We start from the raw sequence: 24,458 nt of genomic DNA on the forward strand, positions 1-24,458 counted from the left end.
TTCGTGCCGGGGAATTTCGTCCCTGCCCACATGGTTTTCAATTTGAGCGGAAATGCTCTTTTGATTATTTTCAATGTCGTTGTACCTGTTCAACACTCACAAAATTTAAGATAGTAAAATTAGCCAGGTAAGGAGATAGAACTTTTCTTGCCAGTCACGCTATAAATCGCTTTACTTCAAAGAACAATTCGTACTTTGCATTACCAAAGAGTTTGACCAAGAGAATATGACGTTGTACAAATTCCAGGAATGGAGTATCTTGTTTGATTGACGTCAAAAGAGCCAGTAACCCATTTGACATTGGCCACTTTTTCAACTAGTTTGTTTAGTGAACAGCTGCTAAGTTGATCAATATTTCCGACTGTGAGCGATACTGCCAACGCGCACGTAAAGTAAAGACTGTACGCCCGATAAGTGGCGGTGTCTTCACACGATGAGCCTTGCTGTGAAAAACGATTAGGAAGCACTATGCACGAATTAATCTGCAGTACACAGCTGAGCACACTCGGGAACCAATGATCGGCATTACGAAAGGCTAAAGGATTCACGACTGAGATGTACTTCGAACTCCCCCCCCGGTTCGAAACAAACTGTATTCCATACTACCCTCTCGTAAAAAGACCGGTTTGAGCGTCTTGCAAACATATCTTTATGCATAGATTAGTAATAGATTCAGTTTTTCCTGAGGCATGACTCCTCGTGAGCACATTGAGATGGACCAATAGCTAAATAGCTAATTTCAAGACTTCACTATTTTGCCTCCCTCGTTCTGAATTTTCCACCGCCCGGACCTAACCCTGCCCACATCAAATCACGATAGTGGATACTATCAAAAGGAAAAAATATGAAATCCAAAACGATATTCTGATGAATACACATCAGGAATCTCCCGTGAAAAACTGAGTTGCATAAAATAAAGACGTCATAAACACACTTGAATCTTTGATAGGGTTACTTTCTTGTTTACAGTTCACGTCCCATGACCATTCTGCAATTGAAAACATTCAGTTTAAAACGGACCATTGAGTGATGTTTGTTTTTTCTTCTAACGAGTATGTCTTGTCTAGGAGCTCTTAAATAAACTTATTTTAAGCTCGACAGGTCAGGGCATATTTTTTCCCATGGAATAGTAAACTACAATACTATGCGGTGCATTAATCAATAGACCTATTTGAAGCCAAATTCTTTAAGAGAACTTGAGTTTCACATCGTATCCCTAGTTTCGCAGGCACTTTAGACGAACACATCTATAAATCAATGTCAAGTCAATTCGTACTAAATTTGTCATCTTTGCGCACCATATGATCCAGTATTTAGACTACAAACGAGCTAAATTTGGTAACAAAATATTTTTTGAGCACTGAATTGATCGATGCAGTTGTCGACTCAGCCTGGAGCCAGTGGGGGCGAGAATAGCATGCTGATGAATTAACTGACGGAAACTGGACCTCTTGTCAAGAAACTCTAGGCGATGTTGTTTCAACGCCTTTCACTCGAGTAAAACCCCACAAAAATGACATTACTCGAAAACCTTTACCCCTTTTTTCTTTTTATCTCTTTATACTGTGTATATGCACTAATTGTTGGTCTCGCATGCATCATTGCCTGAAAATTAGCGATTTGCAACGAGATTTGGTAAGACAACGATCAGTACAAAATCGTAAAAGGGAATAAAGTCAAACAAAAGCGTGTGAAATTCAAATTAGCAACGTACATAAAAACTAAAACGATTAATGAAGACAAATAAATAAATAAACAGCTTAAGAAATACAATGGCTTACAGAAGAAAAACGGATAAGAAAACCACAAAGGAAACGGAACAGGATGTCTGTTGACGACTTATCTATTTTCCATTTTCCTTGTCTTGGACAGAAAGCTAAAAGCTACTATTTTGATATGGTAAATCTGTGACGACTAGGCAGGGTTCGTAAGTTTTGAGCAAATTTGCTTAGCACTTTTATAAAGCTTATGCTCTCTTACAACCAGTAAGCAAAGCTGATAGGAAACGATTTTATGGAGAGGAGAGAGGCTAGGTATCATGTGTCTTGACAGTTTCACAAGAGGCTGGAAAGTGACCTCGTCATTCAACACCCAGGGGCACGGCAAGAAGCAAAAGCACCGAATATCAACCACAACACAGATGTAGTACAAGACCAAGTCCAACATGAGAAATCGCTTACTCCGACAAGTGATAAGCAAATCTATGTTCTCAATAACTTCGAATGGGCGGAGTACATCATAATTACTGGATCGTGGGCTGTTAGTTCAGTTTGTTGACTTTATAAAAAAAACTATTTCACGTCAGTGTCAAAAACGTTGGCAACATGCTTACAAACGTAGAGAAATTCTAGTCGTCGATGTAGGATAGCTATGCCAGTAGTACCAATGTACCAAATCATTGGCTTGCTAACCCCCAAATGCTGCATTATCTACCTTAAGCCATTGAAGTCTAAAGCATTCTTCACTTAAAGCTCTTAATTCAGTAAGCTAGGATGACCTTATGTATTTAGTCTATTTACTCGTTTGCTAGACAGACATCTCCTGGAGTTTGATCGAGTGATCGTTAGCAGACTGTACAAGAAGTGATCCTAACACTTCAAAAAACATTTTTGAACTTTTATCAAAAAACGTTGCTCAGTTCGACAAAGCTTAGAGAAAGAAACCGTGGCAGGAAGTAGTGTTTTATCTCATTTGCATTTCATTTTATTGGGGGGTTTATTTTCGGCAACCAGCGCGGGAATGAGCAAGAATATTGAATAACACTTGAGTGAGCATGATTGGTTGTCTATTATGTTGCCCTTTCCTTGCGTAGGGCGGCATTTTGATGACAATGGTATCGCGCGTAACATTTAGAGGAATAATAGCTTTTGTATTGTAAGATCCAATCAGATAGGCTATCTAGCTGTCAGGGTCATTTCTCGTCACTTGAAACCCAATACATGATGGAATAGCTCCCCTGCGCAGTTACCCCGAAAGTCGATACGTTAGTTCTTCTGCTAATATTTATTCCAGGCCTGAACCGTTGGAAGATCCTGTAGTAGTCTTAAAAACTCTCGTTCACTGATTGCGACTGTTTGGTGAAAGCCCTTTAAGCGTAATGGTGTCTAGGGTGCTGTAAAGCGCTAGTTCTCATGAGAAGAATTGGAAAGTGTCAGAAAGGACCCTTCATCGGCTCGCGCGCCACGTTAGAGACCAAGAATGTAGCTGTGAACACGGTAAGAGGACTTTGGTTTTTATTCTTTAACTATTTCGGAGAATTCATTGTGAAGTTCTACTTAACCCAACATTCTTTAAGAAACATGTAAGTACCTCAGGACGCCTAAGACCAAGTCAAACATTCTTTATCGTATTTGTGTGTTCTGTTTACCGCGGATGTTACTTCAGAAGTCACTTGAGCACAGAATTAGTCTATTCACATCAATGTTATCTTACAATGTTTACCTTTGGACTGGGATATTAAAACATTACACGGTTTGAATTGAATTAAAGAGAATCTATAGTTTATTGACCCTTTTTGCTTTTCCTCGTGTTTTAAACGTGTCAAGGTTCAGGCAGTTATTTGAAATCGAGCCAAGAAGAAAAGACAAGGTGAAGGACATCTTGTAGAGTGGTGTTGACTTGTCGACATTTCCGAGAGCACCATGGAAGAGAAAAAAGGTGAAGGACATGACCAAGAAACCCAAACAAACTTCGACATAAATGGATCTGTACTGACTCATCCACCGTCCTCAATTCAACCATCCATCCCAATCATGGACAGGAACCCAAATAATTACAGTAGCGTTCCAACGTGGGGTGCCAGATATTCCTGTCAACCTCCAAGTTATCCAGAGAATTATTACCCATATGAGTCTGGTTACCCTGCACCCCCTCCACCACCTCCCCAACACCCTTACTACCCAGGACGAAATCCTCATTGGCACCATCCTGAAGCGGGTGTTGTATACCCACCAAATCATGGTTCATCTGTCCATGTGGGACCTTTCAGGCCTGAGTATCCTCGTAGAAACTTTTATCCATCAAATCTTAATGACAGTGCTCCCCAACGGAACACAGAAATTGCTCGTCCAAAGGCTGAATGGCCAAGAACATATCAGCAGTTTGCTAAACCTACCATTCCTTCGCATTATTTGGCAACCATGCATAGTGGTCATAGGAATGTTCAGGCAGAATTCGTTGCACCTCCTTCTACTGCTACGTCACTGAGATCCACTGTGTTAGATGTTCCTGGATCCAGTATTTCTAGCCCTAGGGCTTCAGCTCATCTTACACGCAAGAGAGCACGCTCCAATACACCATCATCAATTGAGTCCATTGATTTAAACTTGTTGATCAGGAACTCTCCAGATTCTTTGCTAGGATGTTTGACTGGGTCAAGGATATCTTCAGCAGGATCTTTTGGTCATCTAAGTCCTTTGGGCTTTTGTACATCTTCAGTTTGTCATCGCACCCAATCTTCGGCAATGCACCCCATGAGACCCCCTCCCTTTATAACACCACCACCAATACAACCAGTAAAAGCCACAAAGAACCAGGAGCAACCAAGAGATGTCTTTCCATCCTCTACAACTGATACCCCTAAGGAAGAACCCATTGCAGAAAGCATGAACTGTACGGAATCACCTCCTTTATCCAAGCCTGTAGAAGCTCCTTCCTCGCGCATGAAGGAAGAGGCTGCAGAAACCTGTAAGCTGGATTCAACAACTTCACCGGGTGTTTCAGAAGTTCCGGTAAGTACCTTATTTGTTATTACCCATAAGCTGACAATATTTTCTTCCACATATACTTTTAGGTGCCATTTATTTTTCACATATCGATGTAACAGTGAAGGCTATTTGTAATGTTCTGCTGCCATACTGTACATAGAAGATCACTGCAGCTTTTTGGTAAACAAACTATCAATGGGCTTATCATGTTGTTATAGTCAAACAGTTTAGCAAGACTGCAGGGGCAAATCTAGGGGAGGGGCCGGTGCAGGCAATATTTAAACAATATGGCACATCCTTACTCCACATATGGAAGTCTTATAAAAGCAATACGTAATCAAAAAGCAAGTAACACATGTTTGTACAGTTAACACTTGATAAACAAAACTTGGTAGTTGTGAGACAATTTTAAGGTTGGACCAAAATATTGCTACTTGCTAATTTCTCTTATTTTGTTGTCAACATAACAACACCAGACCAGTTTAATGTTTGTTGCTCTGCTGTTTTACATTCCGCCAAGTCAATCTCAAACATGTGTTGGTATAATTCTAAGGCTTCCTGGAATAATGAGTGGTCAATTGGTAATCTCAATTAAGCAAGATATATAACAGGATAAACCATAAGGCCATGATCATCAATGTGATGTCATTTAAAAACTCCAGGCTTACAGGCTGGCTTTCCCATAGCTAGCTACAAACACTTTACTAGAAAATTCATCCAAGATAAAAAATAATGCTTTAGTGAACTGTCTTTTGACGCAGTTTACTTTAGTGTCTGTGGTTTTAGTTTATCTATGGCACTGGTATTTTGGATGCTGTCTCTGAGAGATAAGGAAACTTTGTAAAATTACTGTGGATCTTTTGTACACTAAAGGTTCAGATCTTATTGTTTTAGGCAAATGATCAAAGATTTTATTGATTATATGTCATTTACAGCCTTAAAGACTCAATTAAATGAATATCTAGACCTAGATAACAACTAGTAGAAGTGAACGCATAAAACAAATATTATTTTAAAACCATAGGTTTGTTTGGAATGTCATTAAGTCATTTATACAGTGTTGATATTAAATATTTATGGAGTTTTAAGGTTATTTAAAGCTGTTGAAACAAATCATTAAGTTCTGCATAATGTTTTGTGACTGATTCTTATCTTAGAAACATTTTATCACCAGACATGTACCTCCCTAGCTAAAATAATGCACAAGTGCTATATCATTATATTTCAAAATATCTTCAAGATGTACAAAATCCTTTACTAAAATATCTCATAAATACAACAAAACTATCAAATTGGATCTCTTACAAATTCAAGATGAGACTGGCATGTGTGTATTAATGTCAGACTCTTATATTCGTGTTCTGGAATGACTCTTCTCACATAACTATGTTAAGAAATTAACTTTGTTATTGAACAACAAAAATATAAAATAATAGAAGTCAATATTGTTCATATATAACATGATGTAGATAGTACAGTCATTACGTGTTTCAACCTAGTCATATTATTTCAAATATTTTGACATATAATCACAAACTACTGTATGCACCAAGTGAAATTTAGCTCTCGCATAGAAAGCATATAATATTTTATATTTATACTTAGAAACATTGAATAGCTTTGTCATACAAGTCCACACGAGCTAGGTAATGGAGGGGAAGATTGATCTCTCTCTATATATAAAGCTATATGATAAGGTAATCTTTAATTCCTTACTTGTAAGCTAGTTAGCTTGTTTAAGCCTGGTTTCTTTAGATGCCTACAATAACACAGAACATTCTTTGAAAATGAAGAATTAGTAAGTTAAGATTTTTGTTTATTATATACTTATTTTACTGATTTTCTATCCAGTTCTCATAAATGCAAATACTTACAGTCCACATAAAAACTGCCTTCAATATCTTAATCTGCAGATTACTGGGATTTTGAGAAAAGTATTTGTCTAGTATACCTCTTATACTATATTCTAATCCTTGTATTGATATTTTTAACACCCAATAATTTGTCTATCACCTGTTAAAAACTGATCTAGAAACCACATTAATGTAAGCATAACATTTAATTACATAAAATGGGAATTATTTTATTGCATATTTATCATGAAGTATATATGACATTTTACTACAGAAAAACGGAATGTTTTGTTAATTTGATTGTGAAAAAAATAGTAAATTGAATCAATTGCTCAATACAGGTAAAAGAATTTGCATAATATTTTTATTTCAAGCTGTGCGAATTTGATTATCAGAACTAGGTTCAATAAATCAGCAGATCTAATTGGATTTAGTTCAAGAATGAGCACTTTTGAACCTTGTTTCTTGCATCAAATGGGGATATTTGTATTATTAACAGTTAGTGTATCACAGAAAAAGTACTGTAGTGTAATTTTGGATGTAACTTTTTGGAAGCAGGAGAATTAGAGAAATACTATGAACTAAAAAACAGAAATATAAAAAAATGTTGTAGAATATTTTTGGAGGAATATAAGTATAAAAGTTATAGTGAGTCATCCTGTTGAAGTCTTAACACACGTAGCCACAACTATGGTCCAGTAAGCAATTTATTTTATACTTATTTATGGAATATGTTAATGTGTATTTGACATTAGCACTGTTTGTAAATGAATTAATTGCATTGTGTGAGATCAAAACTAGACTTAGAAAAACTCATGAGATAGATGTATGTGTATGTACTACGTACATGACCTTGATGGTGATGCGGGAATATTTTTGTGCAATAAAATGCTAATGCAATTTTTTGCCAAATAGTAAGAATAACTGTGGAAAGCTAATTAGCTCTGTGGAATGTGACAGAAATTAATATGTATGACAGAAGACTGACAAACAACAGATGCTATAGAAAAGGAATCTTCAAAACCACTACAAAACTACCTCAGTAACATAAGATATCTATAAGTTTGTTTTTAAGTAAAGGTCTTTGGTTATCATATTATTATTTTATTTTTAACATGATGTGTTCTGCACATGTTAAATGATATAAACCTTGGTGATATCCTATAAGGATAACAGGAGGGGTGTCGATAATTAGCATGGCGGTTTCTTGACAAGTCTACATGCCTTCTTGATTACTCAGTAATCAATTATCCAGGTGTCTTGTCCTGACTGAACCTTTATTGATAGTTTCATTATACTCTATCTATTAGCTAATCAATATATATTAATTGGTATATTTTTCTTATAGCCTCAATATGTTGTTGGATGTTGATTTATCAATCCTAGAGATGAGTTATATAAGCCTCTTATCCTTCTCTTTTGTGGATTTATTGACATTCTTTGTATACATGAGCTAAGGTTGATGTCACAAATCCGTTTTGTCTCAAGTTTAATGCATTATTTAATCTAAACAGCCTGGTTCTGACAATGAAGCTGATGATGGCCCTGGTGATGGAGAGGAACCTAATTTGACATGTCGATGGAAAGACTGCACAATTTTATTTGAAAACCAAGATGCCCTCGTAAAACATGTCAATTGTGACCATATTAAGAAGGAGAAACGTGAATACACTTGTTACTGGCAAGACTGTTGCCGAGAACAGAAGCCATTTAAAGCCCAGTATATGTTAGTAGTGCATATGAGAAGGCACACAGGAGAGAAGCCTCATGTTTGCAAGGTACGTATTCTGTTATGCAGTCAAACACTATGAACAGCAGGTGTCTGTATTTGGGTATATACCTGTTAAGCAGGTTGATTCTTAATATGTACAACCCACTGTGACTCATCTCATATCATGAGATGAGTCACAGTGGGTTGTTGATATTAAGTTACTTCTGTATAAAGGGGTAGTGCCTTATTATCACATTAATCCTCCATGCCCCACCCTTAATTTCAAAAATTCTTGTAAATATCAATGACCATGGAGTGGTTTGTAACAGCTTACTTTACCCCCTTGTTCAGTTTGACTCCCCCCCCCCCCCCCCCCCCCCCATCCCCAAAAACATTTGTTCCACAGGCCTTGTTTGAATATTGGTCTCTGACTTAAAAATCACACTCCCCACTCGCCTCCCCCCCACACACACACACACCCCTCTAGAAAAACATCTGTTCCACAGTCTGTTTGAATACTAGCTTCTGGTTTATCACACTTCCTAATCGAAACCAATGCAAGCTTAAGTGTGTACCTGTGCACAAGTATGTGAGATTTAACTCATATAATTATATTTCTTATAAAATGACTTATTGGTCATCTTGAACTTTCAGTATGAAGGTTGCACCAAAGCCTACTCCAGACTAGAAAACCTCAAGACACATCTAAGATCCCATACAGGTGAACGCCCATATGTCTGCGAGGTAGAGGGATGTACTAAGGCATTTTCAAATGCTTCAGACAGAGCTAAACATCAAAACAGGACACACTCATCTGTGGTAGGTAATATGTTATGACCATGTTTATTGCAGCCTCATGTGCTGATGTGTGATTGCGTTACTCCTACCTAGAAACCTTATGTGTGCAAAGTACCAGGCTGTCCCAAAAGATACACAGATCCAAGCTCGCTGAGAAAACATACCAAGACAGTCCATGGAGATCAAGGAGTGAAAAGGGTGAGTATGTATTTGATGAATACCGCTTTCTGGGTGTGTCAACAGACTTTTTAAAGAGTCACTTGAGATTCCATTTAAGCAAACAAAGCTTTCTGTCATCAAAAAGTCGTTATTGGCTGTCCCTTTGAAAGTGCCTCCACCTGGTTAGCTCAGTTGGTAAGAGCATCAGTCTAATGTGCAGAAGGTTGTGGTTAAAGCCTTGGCCAGACCAACACTCAGGGTCTTAAAATAACTGAGGAGAAGGTGCTGCCTTTGTGATTATACCTGCAAATAGTTAGACCTTCAAGTCCTCCCGGTCAAGGACTTAAAACCGTAGGCCTTGTCTGTCTTGTACTAAATAACCCCGTATAAGGTGGACGTAAAAGACCCACTGAAGACGCTGGTGACGACTAATTTCATTGCCCGTGCTAAACTCTACAGGGCCCACTGTAATTGGCAAAAAGCTGTTGTGGTGTCCCTGCTCTCATGGGAAAAGCTAATAAATAAAGTGTCTGAGTGCAGGGAAAAATAAGGACACTTTAGTTTCATGTTTTAAGATAAGAATATCAAGGGTTGAATGAATGAATAATGTACGTCAAGGCCTCCACTTTGTACTGAATTCATTCTCAGTCACCCCTGATTGATTCTGATTCAAAAATGTCCTCCCCCTGAAAAAAGGCTGAGCAAATTGGTCTGCTCTGGTGGCAGTGCTCTTGGTAATGATCGTGAGCTCACAACAAAAGCTAATAAATGTCCTCTTTTACAGCACAAGCTGAACTCAGACGGAGGCAAAGACAACACACAGAGCTCTACCAAGAAAACCTCTTCCAGCAACCAATCAAATCAGTCCATTTCAAACACTAATACCAGCAATGCTGCAGTGCAGTCGCCATCCAGTGATGTCAAGTCCCCAGGTAGTGGTAGCGAAAGTGGTACAGTAAAGAAAGGAGGTGGATACTCATCTAGCGTAGTCAGTATTGGTTGGGATGCAGATGTTGTGTCTTCTACATGTGATGATCGTTCTCCAGCAGTTGACATACCAGGAAGCCATGAAACGTCTTTAGGTGTTGGTCAAGTTACTACATCTGGACTATCACCTAGGAGCCCACCATACGTCAAACAGTTGCCTGACATTGTGGAAGGTGACTATGAACCAGTAACCGATGGTTGTGCAGTAACAACTGTACAACAAGTAGTAAGCCAAAGACAATCAGAAACAATTACCCTGCCAAAGATCCACAACAGGAATAAGGATGTTGCTAGTTGGGTGAGTGATGTGCATCGGCGTATGAGTCAAACATCAACAAGGAGATCCAGTGAAACTAGCCACATTTCAGAGATGAATGGTGATGTAAGCAGACGATCAAGTGAAAGTGGCTGGGCATCTAACAATGAAAGCAGGAGATCAAGTCAAGCAAGTCTCAATCCACAAGTAGTTCCACACCCGCCAAATGTTCAAGTTCCCCCAGGACCTAAGAATCAGCAAGGATCTATACCATGGAAGAAAACATTGTTAGCACCTCTAAGCGATAGTGAAGCTGTTTTACGCAGGGCCAGTGAAACAAGCAATGCAAGTTCCCAGAGCTTTGCATGTAATAGACTGAGTCGTAATAGTAGTGGATATGGTAGTCAATCAAACTTGGCCATCATAAGAAGTCCAATGTTTCACAGGATTCCTTATCAGTTTTCCAAAGAGCCTTTTAGACCTAATGGAATAGATAGGACATTTAGGCGATTGAGTGATACTGTCATTTGTGAAGCAGATAGCTCAGAGATGTCGCTACAACAGGGTGGTGAAAAAGAAGAGTATCGTCGGCGCAGTGAACCCGCACAGCATATGAGGTGGAATTCAAGGCCAGAGCCAATGATACAACTGTCTTCCAATAGCACAACAAATGAAGCAGAGCCTCGTGAAACGGAACTTATAAATGAAGATGTTGATCCCAATGAATTTGATGCTTATCTCAGTCCAGACCAGGCGCAGTCAAGACAGACACAACCTCTTCGACATTATCCTTACCCATCTGAGGAAGCTTACCCTGAGCAACAGCTACCCATCGAGTCCCAGACAATCCACTACCGACCAAGCCAACCCGCTGCAAGACCACCTTATCCTCCTCCAAACAGAATACCACAACAGAGATTCAATTTACAATATGCCAGACCACAGAATCAATACTACCAAAGGCAGTCAAGACTTCAATCAGTTCCTCAGGGGCAAATGATTACTGAGTATCAACAGAGAGTTCCTGGGATGGTAGATTACTACGGTGAGCAAAGCAGACCCCAAGAGGTTGGCAGCTATGAAGCCATGTTAAACAGTATGGAAGCCCTTTCAACTGATGGAAACGGCAATGAAATAAACCCATTTGGTCTGGGTAATAGCAATATGGTAGTTAATGACATGAACACTCTACTGAACTCATTGGTAGAAGAGGATAAGTACTTAGATATGCAGCAAAATTCACATCGTATTGCTAACAGTGCTTTGTCCAGCATATTCTAAGAACTCACAGTAGTATCTTTAAAAGAACAAGCCCACGAGATATGCTTTGCTTGTCACACACAAAGGTTTCAGTACAAGGATGTGGGAAGCCTCACATTGAAACTTTTGTGTGTGACAAGCAAGACAAAACTTCTGTCACACTGCAACTTTGCATGTAATGTTGCTTGCAAGATCCCTGGAATTTTGTGTGCAATTTCAAGGAGGGTCGAGACACATTGCAAAATTTCCCATCGCAAGCATAACCTTTTGCAATGTATCTTCAAGAATGGATGGAAAGCTTAAAACACTGGCAACATCTTCTGAAAATTATCTTATCTACAGGAATGAATGGAATGCTTAAAGCACTGGCAACATCTTCTGAAAAGTTATAACTTTTTATACTTTTTTCAGTTTCCTGAAAATTTGGAATACAACCTTACATGCAATGTTGCATTGTGCGTCAATGTCTTTAGAATTTTTATTCCCAACAAATATCCATACTGCATCTTACCCACAAGGCAAAATGGAATATTTTAAAACATGGGCAAATGCTAGAGGCATTTTCTAGATCAATACTACAAAATGTAGCTAGAAATAATTATCCATAAGATTTATTTTAGTTAGTACTAAATAAATTAATTTTGATTTTAATGTAAGAAAATATATTTCCATGGAGTATATCAACTACAGTAGAAGCTATTTCCATTTTGACAACCTTGCATGCATGTTTGAATATGCTATTCACTTTTTGAAATACCTCAGGTGGACTTCTGATAGACAGTTATCGATTTATTAATTTATGTTATTAATTCAACATTGAGCTGTCATCAGAAGTTACCTTGACTTGTCTGCTAAAGCATGCAGATTAATTCTAAGATGTGAAAATTATACATAATAATTCTCTAAATTTTGTACAGTATGCCATCATAGGATAAAGGTGGTCTTACACAAGGTTCTTATGTTCCATGCAACTTCTTTTGATATTTCTTTGTAAAACAAGTTGCGTGACAAATTGATCTGGTAGTGTAATGTCAAAACTTTGTCTTGCAATTTTGGTACAGTATAGGCCTTTCCTTAGTTCAATAAACAGGATGCATTGTGGTCTAGCTTCATAAGGCATGATGAACATGAGATGTTTGTACTGAAGCTACTCCCCACAATGCACCATGTTCGCTATTTCAAAAAACGTTAGTTCTTAGAGTTTAGTCTTGCTTTTTGAAACAATAATACTGTGCAACAATTCTAAGGCATTAATGTGAAGGGTAACACCCTTCCTGCAACATGTTTCGCAATGATTTGTTGTACAGCCATAAACATTTCATTGTGCATCAATTATTTGTCTCAGATCATTACCTGTACATCCCTGTTGATGCAAGCAACTGCAATACACTGGTTTAAATAGCATGACAAAATTACGAGACAAGTTGCAAGGAAAGGAACTTTACCTAGTGTAATACCACCTCAATGGACCAGTTACATAATATGGCAGCTAATAATAGCAAATAATCCTATTGCAGCTAAACCAATACAACATGAATTTTAACTTTCACAAAGGCCCATCTAAGGGGCCAGAAATATCCAACATGGCTAATTAGAAGAAAGATTATTGAACCTTAAATGTTATTAAACTGCCTTCAGCGGAAATATTGATGTCTATCGAAAATTATAAGAAATTATTGTTATAATATATACCTTATCAAAAAAAGACAGCAGACCACTACATTGTTATTTCATGGCTCCCATATTTAATTTTTAGTTAAAATGTTTGTGAAATGTTAGGTTTCACTTGTAAAATAGCATAATGTAAAATCCTGGTTATAAGCCCTGGGTTTATAATCTGCATTGGTATGTAAGGGACTTTTGATGGGCTTATAATCAGGAGGGGGAAAGAGTTTGGAATAAGGAGGAAAGGTTTTTTTTGTTTTATGTTTCCAATCACTGTCTTATGTTGCACCAGTGAAAAAAGGAAGAGGTTCCAGGTGGGCTCACAATGGAGAGCAGGGAGGGGGGGACTTATATATAGCTGCTAGGATATTTCCATTAGCAGAATAGTAGACTTATAACTGGGATTTTACTTTGTACAAAAAACAAAGGCTGACTTCTCTATTAGATATGGGGAAAGAAAACTGGTGCTAAAAAGCAAGTATGTATTCTGAATACCTCACTTGCTAAATGGATTATTCCTGTTGAAGTTGGCTGCATGTGTTGCTTATGTTTGTGAAAAGCCAAGCTTTGCCTTTATCTGTGTGTGTGTGTTGTCTGTGTTTATAGTAATATGTTCCATGATTTACTGGTAGAATGTTTTAATAATTTTGATAAAGATACATGTAAACAAAAATAATAAGCTTTTTAATTAAAATAACTCCAATGAAAAACTAATGTCCGAAACGTCAGTAATAGCTACACATGGTGTAACCGGCGGCAAGGCGCTCAAATCACTAAACAGATTGCAAGTGTGTTGGCAAAAGAGTTTATTCAACAACCCAGCTTAGTACATCACAAATCAGTACAAAACGAGAACGAGATTACAGCTCTCTGTCTATAAAATAAGATATTTACACTAAGATGTAGGTTTATATATATTGAAATACTTTTGTTAAGTTGAAACTATTATTATAAAACGATAATACAATGAAAAATATGACTAAAGTCTATGTACTCTTGTACTAAATCTATCTGGCTTAGATATAAATAGAACGGAAGTTACGTAATAGCTAATTTGAATACCATAATATGAATTGCCAACGAGTGTAAAATACTGACACAAAACTAGGTGTTTATATGTTTAAAATGGAAGTTATACGCCGTATAAATGATACAAGAATAATGGAAAACTATGGAAAAGTTGTTAGAAGGGTTTACTAATATGTTTAGGTAAGTGTTTAACCAGTTATTGTTATGCGAATTTATCCTAAACAGTGATATGATTACCTCGTGGTCAATCCGTGACCTTGCAAATTAAAGTTTACGAAGACAACCAAAAGGTCTATAAAAAGGTCTTTTAACCTGTGGTGAAGGTTACTCAAACTAGTTTAGAGGTTGAACGAACGTTTACAGCGATAGCGGTTCCTGTAGCTATGTTTAGAACGTTTTTAAGAATGAAAACTATTGGTTTATACGCGAGTTTACCAATGATGGCTAATAAACGATGAATGCTAGATTTAACTACTATCCTTAGATTTATGGTTTAACTTCGTTAGTTCAACACTGAAAACGCTAAGTGATGCTAGATTTACTTGTTTAAGACGAGAATTATCCTGACTACGAGTTTATAGTGCAAAACCTTATTGTTTATGTTTAGAGTTAATTACCGTGAAATTGATTATTATGTTACTCGCTTAAGGTTATTCACGTGTGATTTAAATACTAGAACTTACTCTGATACTTAACTACGAAGTATAATGACTAGATATAGCAATAATCTAACACAAAATTATCTTAACTTTATCCTAGGTTAGATATATGTGTGTAATAAACAGCAAGGATTGTACCTTCTAACGACGCGAGTTCTTTGTCTTTAATCTGTGGTTCGACGCTCTTCCAAGTTCTCTTGCTATACTGACTAAATTTACTTGAAAAGCTCTATTTATACTTGAGTCTGCATTCCTCATGTATTACAATAATCCACGCACAATACGCCCAAGGCGCACTTGTTCCGTAAAACGTGGTTTATGCTAACATTACTCATGTAATCCCAGGAAATTAATTAACTACTTGTTTGCAGATTTCACTTGATATGAAGGAAGAACATTCCTTAGTATCCGAAATCGTAATTAAACTAACTAAAACTAGGTTAAAGTCCGATTTACTTTTGTTTAAAATAACGTTCTTTTGACTCTGTCACAATGGTTTTAAGTTTCCTCCTTATTCACTTGTGGTGCTACATCAACAGCAACTACCACAACCAATCGAGTACCAATTAACACCCCATCACCAATCTAAACACCCTATGAACAATCATTACCAACAACCCCCACAACCTTGGCCTGTGGTGTACTCTTGCCTGTTTAGGGTAGAGATGTACCACTGAGTCCTTTCAACCCCAATCCTGTGTCAGAGAAAAATTGCTAAAAGTCATACCCTGTTCCAGAGTAAGATTGAATATAAAAACCCCTTTTCTGGTACTTGCAAAAATAGATACCCTGTTCCAGAGAGTGAGCACAATTTATATACCCTGTTCCAGAGAATCGCTAAAAACCATACCCTGTTTTGAGGCATGTACCCGTATAGTGAATGAAGAGGAGTACCCCCCCTCCCCCCACTGGAACCTTGGTGGGCTCATTAGGGACAACATACATACTGCAACAGGGGGACAAAATAAGCATAGTGTATATGCAATGCTGAGTTTTGTTGAAGAATTTATATATACCTTTATACCTTGTATACCTGAATCTAGAGATGATTGATACCTGCAGTGACATTTGCTGCTATCACACATAAAGATATGTTACTACAGCTGTAGCATTCTGGATTCAAATTGTATGAAAACTATCAAAATAGGATCATGAACACTCATAAAATCCTTGAATACCAATTATTTTACCCAAAAACACATAGCTATAAGTTAAATAAAAAACTTCACACTTTTGGATACAACAGCCTTACAACTTAGGATATAAAATAAATAGTTATTACATAATATTTAACATTATGGGGGAAAAAATACTTAAATTAAAAATAGCTGCCTTAAAAGCACTCTATCTGACCAAACAAGTACACTACATTTTAATCAAAAGTTACTTCGATTTACTAATGTTGAAAAACAGCCCACTTTTTTTTTTAAAAATTCAAGTTTCTTAAAACAAAATATAAATTATTCCACACAGCTATAAGCTAAATTAAGAAAAAACTTCTATATTTCACACTTTTGGATACCTGTACACACATATTACAAGGATATAAAATAAATAGCTAATAATATTTAACAATATGAAAAGAAAACTACTTAAATTGAAAATAGTTGTCTTAAAAGCACTCTATCTGACTTAAAACAAGTACAATTTGTATGAATCATACTCGCGATTGTGCAATTTCCTATATACTAATATGAAAGACAATTAGGAAAAAAATTTATCCATGTTTCATCAAACCGAAAATAATTTATACTCAAACATCATAAAATTAAGATAAAAACTAAATTGAAAACTCAGCCAAGCAAAATTTTGTATCACATTTTACGCTGATTACTAAACCATCAATTTACTAATAATTTGTTCCATTTGCTTAAAACAGCATGAAGCAATCCTCAAAACAGTTTTTAATAATAGAATATTTTAGACAGATTTTGATTTATATTTGTTGCCAATAGTAGCCATTTCAATAAGTCAAATAAGATTTTCTGAAATTTTATTGAAAAACAATCAAGTGAATGCTCTTTCATTTTCTCTTCGTCTTATTTTCAAGCTCTCATATTAGATGATTGAATCTCTTTTTTCTTGACAATTTATCTCTTCTACTGTAGTGTTAGTTTCAATGAAGTAGTATCATTTCTTATTGTGTAGTTCCAAAAATTAACCATACCCCCCTCAAGCAAGAATTTTTTAAGATGCACCCCCACCCCTGAAATTCCAATTTTCTTCCATACAAACTCTGTAATTTTTGTTCTTTCTCTGATCCCCCTACTCTTCAGAAATTCCAAATTCCTCTGTGGGGTGGGTATGGATAATTTCTGGAACTACTACACATTGTACCTTTACTTTGATCCTCTGCTATCTACCTGTCTTTTTTTTATTATGGCACAACTGAACGGCTGTCAACTTTTCCTGAAAAAACGACATATTATTAGTTATGAATAATAGGGAAAATTGTTCACTTACCCCTATGTTCAAGGTATCACTATGCAGTTAACGGTGTACTTCATGGTTCTGACTCCCTTTTTAGTTACAGTTGATAATGTTGCACAAGCTTAAAAAATGAGCTACCATATCTCAGAATTGAAAACTCTGATCACATGTAAGATTGATTCTAAATTGTTTCAATTGCTTACTTTCCTGTGATAGAAAGAGAAAATGGACACTGTATAATTTGTTTCCCCTGGGAAAACTGCCACAACAGTGACTGGTTCGCTATTAATTGTCCGAAGCAGAATTATGACTTACCTATAAAAACAGAAGGTTGTCTTCGTAGCCAAGGCGTGTTTCTTCTGAATCCAAATGCGCCATGCCATCCATTAATAGGAGGTAGCCCTTCTAAGAACAAGCCGTGCCCACTAACCTGTGCCCTTGAATATCCTACAAGCCATTCATACTTTTGTTAATCACAGGCTAATTTTTCCAAAATCCCAAGACATTTTGCCATCAAGGACCACATTTTAACATATTCAAAGGTGTTTGAATTGTTATTTTATTTATTAATGTTTTCACGTTTTTCCTGAAAATCAGAAAGTGAAATCCCTTATCCTGGGACATTGAATTAACGCAATTCCCGAGTCATGGCCGATGCCAATATCTCGAATCATGCAAAGTTTTTTCTACTTCCCGGATTCACTCTATATTTTATCAGTTTCCAGGTTCCCACAAAAACCCTTCTGATTGCTATCAATTTTCACAAGTATGTTAAATTGTATTTAAAAAATAATAAAAATTGGGAATTAACAGCGGTTCCACAGAGTGTGTCTTTTTCCATCCTCACAGAATTTAGAAGTTGATTTTTGAAGAGGGAGGAAAAACCTCAGAGAAGCCAGGAAAAAACCCTTGAAGCAGATTCAACAAACAATTAACGCTACTCACATATTATGCCAAGGCCGGTAATCGAACCCAGGTTGCCTTAGTCACAGGCAAGTGCTATCACCACTACCCCACCTTTGTTTTAGCTTGCTTCATACCCATTTTTCGTAATCATACAACCAACAAAGACCAAGACTTTTGGGTTCTTGGCTTTAGTCAAAAGAATATATATTATATGCATTTATAATATGATGAAGATTTTTCACTTTATTTTTTTAAACAGTTTTTTGTGAGCAGGTGGACCCAGAAATATGACACAACCTGAAATTTCCCTAAGTATTTTATTCTCACCTGCTCCAGCACTATTCCTGTAGCTTAAATACGTCCCCATCATTCCTTTATTATAAAATTTATCCATTTGTTTACCACTGATGGAGTCTCCTGGAGGTGGCTGATGAGGAATTCAAAAATAATAATGAGAGATTTTGTCAAGCTTGTTTGGGCCATTTATTTTGACGAGACCAATGAATGCTAAAAAAATTTTTTTTCCTCTAGTATTGCTCTTTATAATACACTCAACAAAATCACTAAATTCTGATTGGACAAGAGGAGTACAATTAAATCGGCATTGATAGATACTCATGATGTTTTGACTAAGGGCTCATCCAATTTTGAAAACTTTCAAAACATCCCTTGTACCTATCGATTCTGAGATTGTGAGATTTCCCATACAAACTGCAAGACCAAAGTCTAGGAAAATTTTTTTTTTGAATACTAGGGATTTAAGAGGATGCAGTTTTTTAAGGGTGGGGGTCGCAGAGGCTCAAAAAATATTTTTTTCTAAAAAGGAGTTCAGAATTACAAGTAAAAGAGAGAGAAAAGATTCGGATTTTTTTAAGAAAACAAATTAAAAAACCTCTTGTAAAAAGGAACTTAATTATTTGGAATACCTACAGTTTTAGGGACACGTTTAATTTTGATATAAGAGCGCCCTGGGGGGAAAAGTTTTTTCTTGAAAAAGTCTTTGTTTACCCAGCCCTCAACCTCTTGGAATAAAAAAATGAACTTTCCCTTAAGGCTCGCGATTTTTCCACTAGTGATTAAAAAATGATAATTGAAATACAGAACGGAGACAGGAAGCGTCTAATTAAGTGGTGCATATAGATATAATTACTTGAAAACAAACTACTAAGATTATTAAGTTAATAAGCGTTTGCTGCTATGAAGACGAGATTGACTAAGGACCAAAGAGCTATTTTCTGGAAATGAAACTTCCTGATGAGTACGATATAAGACAGGATGTTCTTAAACCAGAAAAAAATGCTCAGCTTTTGTTGTGAGGTCTTGACAAAAGAGAAATGTTCAGCTAGTCGTAATCGAATATAAACAAACAAACAAAGATGTTTTTCATGCAGAAAAACATTCAATAGATTAAATAAAACAGAAAGTTCGTTTGAAGAAAAAAGAAGAATTAAATATATACCTGTTGAGTTCTGGTTAGTAATCTCTGAACAAGTTTCTTTTCGAAGTAGTTTTTGGTGTGCGGGTCTATTTGCGCGTTGTAAGGTGGAATAGCTGTGCTCATCTTCGGATTTGCGCGTCCAGAATCATCCGACAGCGTACTCACTGCAATATTATCCAAAACAAATCCCTTTTCGAGTCTTCTCAACTCCTCTGGAGTCTTTTGAGAAGGTCCATTTCTAACGCAACGAGACAATTTATATTGAACAGCCGCCATGCTGAAATATTAGACAACTTGTACACATGCTCTAACAACGTTGCTATGGGTAAAAATCCACGTGACTATCTACTCTCACGGGATAACGCGGGTGGCAAAGAGCGCGGGAAGCGAATAAAATTTATTCAAACGAGCAAATGATTTTTAAAAAATATTATAAAATATATTAGCTATCGAAATAATAGCTGCATTTAAGGATTTTGGTTAGCTTTTGTATCCATGTCATCTTTTAAAATTGTTTTTCTAGAATTAATGTAAGTCTCGAACGACCTCCTGATTCGCAACTAAACTAGAGAAATCATAACTTTATTTTTAGGAAAACTATATTTGAAATTTATTTATCATGATCTTTATGAAAGTTTATATGAAAGTTTATGTTATTATGCTTTTTGTGAAAGTTTATGTGGGCAAGATTTTCTGGACAAAAAAACATATTGCTGTTTTGGGCTTCCTGTGTCATTCTCACTGCATCCAGCGAGGAGGGCAGCCATTTTGAAACTTGCAAGAATCAAAGATTGAAGAAAATGTTTGGTGGAATTCTTGGCAGATTTACCTCAAATCTCCGTCATTTTGGGTTGGCCCACACGTTATTATCAGTAAGGACCTACAGGATACGAACTGCACTGAAACTTAAGTGTTCTTCGTGTAAATTTGTGAAGAGAAAAGGACGTTTACGAGTGGTTTGTAAAAGCAAAGGAACTCACAAACAAAAGCAAAGTTAATTGAACAACTGACTCAACTTGATTATCAGGAAGATTTTATGCTATTGAAATACAGAAAGAATGAAAATGTCCGTTACCATCACGCAGTACAAGAATGCTTCAAGACAGGAATATGTTAGTCCAATCCAGTACTATGACTTGGATAATAAAATAAAGTGCAAAGAACTAAGAAGATGAGGAAAATGACGTAAATCGTAGGAAAAATAAGCAAATGTAAGTCCTGTGTTTCAGCGTCATCATCAGTCATTGCGCAAGCCGGCACATGATAAATTGTTAATAATAATAATAAACTTTATTTATGTGTCAATAACGTGTGAGGAGTTCACCACATCCCCCCTCCCCCTCCCCCTCCCCCCATCATCCCTACCCGCTCAGCTGTGTACCACCACTTTAACAGCATCCCAGCTTCTTCATTTGGCCTTGTTCTTTCTCAACTGCCCTTCTTCAAGTCATCTTCAGTCTGCCACCTGCCCTGTGAGTCCTGTGACCCTCTGGCATCCATGCTGTGTTTCCAATCTAATTATTTGAACAAATTTCCTAAATTCTCAAATATTGTATGCTGATAATAACAGTAGTTCATGGAATGTGGGCTGATATCTTTCAAACTGCAAATGTATTTTTTGAACAAACTGCATCAAGAGAACACCAACACCAAATCTTTTGTCAAAGTCAATCAAAATGGTAGCTATAATATACATGCACTGAAGAATAGTTTGATGGGGTAGTTTTTATTTTTATATCATTTCTGTCAGCAAAATGAATGATATTAATTGATATCACACATTCCTTTTCTCTCTTTGTAAAAATTCAAAGTAACTAAAAATTTTGTTCATGATAGCATAGATAGTTAATTTGCTTCATAAATTTTACAGCCAACCATGTTGGTAGAGGAAAAGAAGATATATGCTTCACTTACGAGGGGCAGCCCATAGTTAACTGTTGTTGTTGTTGTTGCTGTTGTTTTTGTTGTTGCTGTTGTTTTTGTTGTTGCTGTTGTTGTTATTGTTGCTGTTGTTGTTGCTGTTGATGTTTTTGTTGTTTCTTCAAATTTTAAGCTCATTCTCTAGAATGTTGTTTCTTCAAATGTTAAGCTCATTCTCTAGACATGTAATGCATGAAATAGTTGAATATGCTGGAACGTGCCCTGTAAAGATATATATTTGTGTTACTTTTATACATTATATTTAGCTCTAGTTATGTGTAATCCTTAGATTTATATATGAATATTTTCCATCTGAATATAAAGCCTAAGAATGCACATTATTGATCAACCAATCGTAGTTTAGTGATTCTACACTTGATATCTGATTGACACCTGTCATAAAACTATTATAAATGTAATACTTGTAGTCCAATATAATCAGTTATCAGGAACCAGCTACTATTAGAAAAGAAATGTCCTGATACAGCCTACCTAGAGCGGTTCTAATATCATTCATTAAGACAAACCATTTTTTTTAAATTGGTACATTATTAAGTTATTCTCTAATTCTTATTCACTTATAAGTTCTCTGTCAATCGTTATCATTGATAATTATTTTATTATTATTATTATTATTATTATTATTATTATTACCTTATTGTATAAATCTTACTGTTTTTTTTTTGAACACTTTTTTGATCTGCCATGATTAGCACTAGACGGACAAAATTTGCTTCACCCTACCAAAATGTCCCAACCAAATATTTGTCCGACCGCTAACGTCAAACAATTTTCTTGACATGCTTTAGAAATAATAATTGGAAAGCATGTCAGTTGTGACGTTTGTCCCAGGACTTTTAAGTTTGGTTGACCAGGAGAAATTTTGGCGCGGTTCAAAATACGCATTTGCACTTTAGTGTCCCCAGCACGATAATGACATATTTTTTAAATTAAAAAAAAAAAATTCGTTATTAAAAAGCGTTCTTTAATTTCCACAAACAGCGTACTGGAGTGAGACTCGGTAAGTAAAATCAATCACTTTGGCAATTCTGTGACAATTCATTACATCTGTCACTATAAACGGGATCTCTGTGTCATTTCCCCCTAACGGGGCTTGGGTAATGTCCGGGTACTATTGCGCAACTTTAGCCAAAAAAAAAAACATGAGACGCATTTTAAAACACAGGCAACCTAGTAAAAAAAATGACTAATGCTCGACTTGCCATGAATTGCGGGCAAGCAATTTTTCAACGAGATAAATTAGGCAGCACTCTGAAATATTGTCTCAAAGAACAGATCTCGGTCATGCTAAGTGTAATTCGGTGACCCCCACGTTGAAGGGTAATTTTCTAAAGGCGTGAATAGCTTTAGGGTTTGTCTTTATAGGATAATAGTTGCTAAACTGTGTGTGTTGGTTTAATTACTGAAATCAGAGAGAGCGCTTATCCGCCTTCTCGATTATATTTGAATTCAAAATTGACCAACCAAGCAACAGAACCGAACGAGGAAAATGAATCGGAAACAATTCGAGAGGAGATTTTCTCTTTGCTAGTTTTACTTTATCTCATGTATAATTCTCAACTTGTTATCATTAATGATATATAATAAAACTGAGAAGACAGGTGCAAAGATAAGAACGGGCTTTCATATCTCTGAGTATTTTGAGGGCTCGTCATTTATTTTTGTCCGATTGATTAAGTGAGTTTTTGGAAATATTAGTCCCCTATAGTGTCTGATTTCATTCAAATACAAGTAGCAGCTGCGACACTTCTTCGCCTATATAACTACTTAGAGCCGAGTTAGTACTAATTACTAAAAAAAAATATTTATTACTAGGGAATTATTGCATTCACTTTAATATTGAGGAGTATGTAGAATTTGGCATCACACTAGACTATCTTTTACAGAACTTTGACTTCAGCTTTAGGGAAAAAATTGCAATTTTGGTCAATTATCATTTTGTCAGGATCAATTATTTTGAATTTTGTTGATTTAGAAGTCTCAGGTTTTTGAGAATGTTATTTGAGATAAACACCTGTCATTATGCCAGTGGCTCAGCAGTGATGTTGTCACTATGACAATATGACGAAATTACAGCCTTTTGCATACATTTTTTGAGGAATTTCTTTACTAGCCGTGTTTGTCACCATGACAGTAGTATTACGAATTAAAAGCTGTAAGCTTTAAAATAAATAAAAAACTGGTTGCCAGTAATTCCGTTCTTTTATACATTTTTTTCAACACAAATCCGTTTACATACATTTTTTAAGGAACTTCTTTACCAGCCGTGTTTGTCACATTACGATGAAAGAAAATAAAATACTGAAAAGTGCGGAGTATTTGTCGCAGTCCTCAAGTTGGCTTCAGCATTAAATATGCCAGCTGGTGCTTTTCTAATTGGACTGATTGTCTCACTTGAATTATAAAGTAGGAAAAACGAGTAGTCTCTCGAGTCTATCGAGACCTTTTAAGATAATTGTCAGTAGAAATTATTTAAAGGTAAGAATGAACTTTTATATTCAGTGTCAAACAGAATTCTTTACCTATGGGGTATTATTAGCTTGGTTGGGGTCTTTTGATAGGGCTCTTTATTGATTTTTGCCCATCTAGTTTAGTAAAATATTTACTTTTCAGAATCTGTAAAAAATAACCCAAAAGTGGAAAGAAAGATTTTTTGCTGC

General features: G+C 36.2%; 2 protein-coding genes across 3 annotated transcripts; one reads left to right on the forward strand and one right to left on the reverse strand.

Annotated features, from left to right (window-relative positions):
• The first annotated feature begins 2,964 nt into the window (after window positions 1-2,964).
• LOC116300034 (uncharacterized) lies at window positions 2,965-13,450 on the forward strand. Its single transcript, XM_031708792.2, has 6 exons — window positions 2,965-3,215; window positions 3,546-4,730; window positions 8,074-8,337; window positions 8,925-9,089; window positions 9,162-9,266; window positions 10,012-13,450. Exons 2-6 carry the CDS (start codon window positions 3,642-3,644, stop codon window positions 11,749-11,751), a joined length of 3,363 nt encoding a protein of 1,120 aa, XP_031564652.2. The 5' UTR covers window positions 2,965-3,215; window positions 3,546-3,641; the 3' UTR covers window positions 11,752-13,450.
• Window positions 13,451-15,496: 2,046 nt separating this feature from the next.
• Window positions 15,497-20,153, reverse strand: LOC148906841 (sperm microtubule associated protein 1-like). 2 transcript variants are annotated; one of them, XM_089036577.1, is made up of 5 exons: window positions 19,879-20,153; window positions 18,747-18,846; window positions 17,829-17,960; window positions 17,421-17,492; window positions 15,497-15,778 (listed from the first exon to the last, which is right to left on the reverse strand). In XM_089036577.1, the coding sequence occupies exons 1-4, from the start codon at window positions 20,131-20,133 to the stop codon at window positions 17,461-17,463; spliced, it is 519 nt and encodes a 172-aa protein (XP_088892703.1). In that variant the 5' UTR covers window positions 20,134-20,153; the 3' UTR covers window positions 15,497-15,778; window positions 17,421-17,460. The 2 variants fall into 2 exon arrangements, with proteins under 2 accessions (XP_088892703.1, XP_088892702.1); XM_089036576.1 differs by lacking the exon at window positions 15,497-15,778 and having other exon boundaries at window positions 16,539-17,492.
• Window positions 20,154-24,458: the final 4,305 nt, after the last annotated feature.

The sequence above is a fragment of the Actinia tenebrosa genome, unplaced genomic scaffold, assembly GCF_029948245.1.
Source record: "Actinia tenebrosa isolate PJP-AT-01 unplaced genomic scaffold, QUT_ActTen_1.0 PGA_scaffold4__44_contigs__length_22323623, whole genome shotgun sequence".
Classification (NCBI taxonomy): domain Eukaryota; kingdom Metazoa; phylum Cnidaria; class Anthozoa; order Actiniaria; family Actiniidae; genus Actinia; species Actinia tenebrosa.

Coding starts and splice junctions, on each gene's coding strand:
- LOC116300034 (XM_031708792.2), top strand. CDS start 3,642: ATGGAAGAGAAAAAAGGTGAAGGACATGACCAAGAAACCCAAACAAAC. Junction 9,090..9,161: donor ACAGGACACACTCATCTGTG/GTAGGTAATATG, acceptor ACTCCTACCTAG/AAACCTTATGTGTGCAAAGT. Junction 9,267..10,011: donor GAGATCAAGGAGTGAAAAGG/GTGAGTATGTAT, acceptor CCTCTTTTACAG/CACAAGCTGAACTCAGACGG.
- LOC148906841 (XM_089036577.1), bottom strand. CDS start 20,133: ATGGCGGCTGTTCAATATAAATTGTCTCGTTGCGTTAGAAATGGACCT. Junction 17,961..18,746: donor CAGGAATAGTGCTGGAGCAG/GTGAGAATAAAA, acceptor AATGGCTTGTAG/GATATTCAAGGGCACAGGTT. Junction 17,493..17,828: donor ACAACCTTCTGTTTTTATAG/GTAAGTCATAAT, acceptor TCGTTTTTTCAG/GAAAAGTTGACAGCCGTTCA.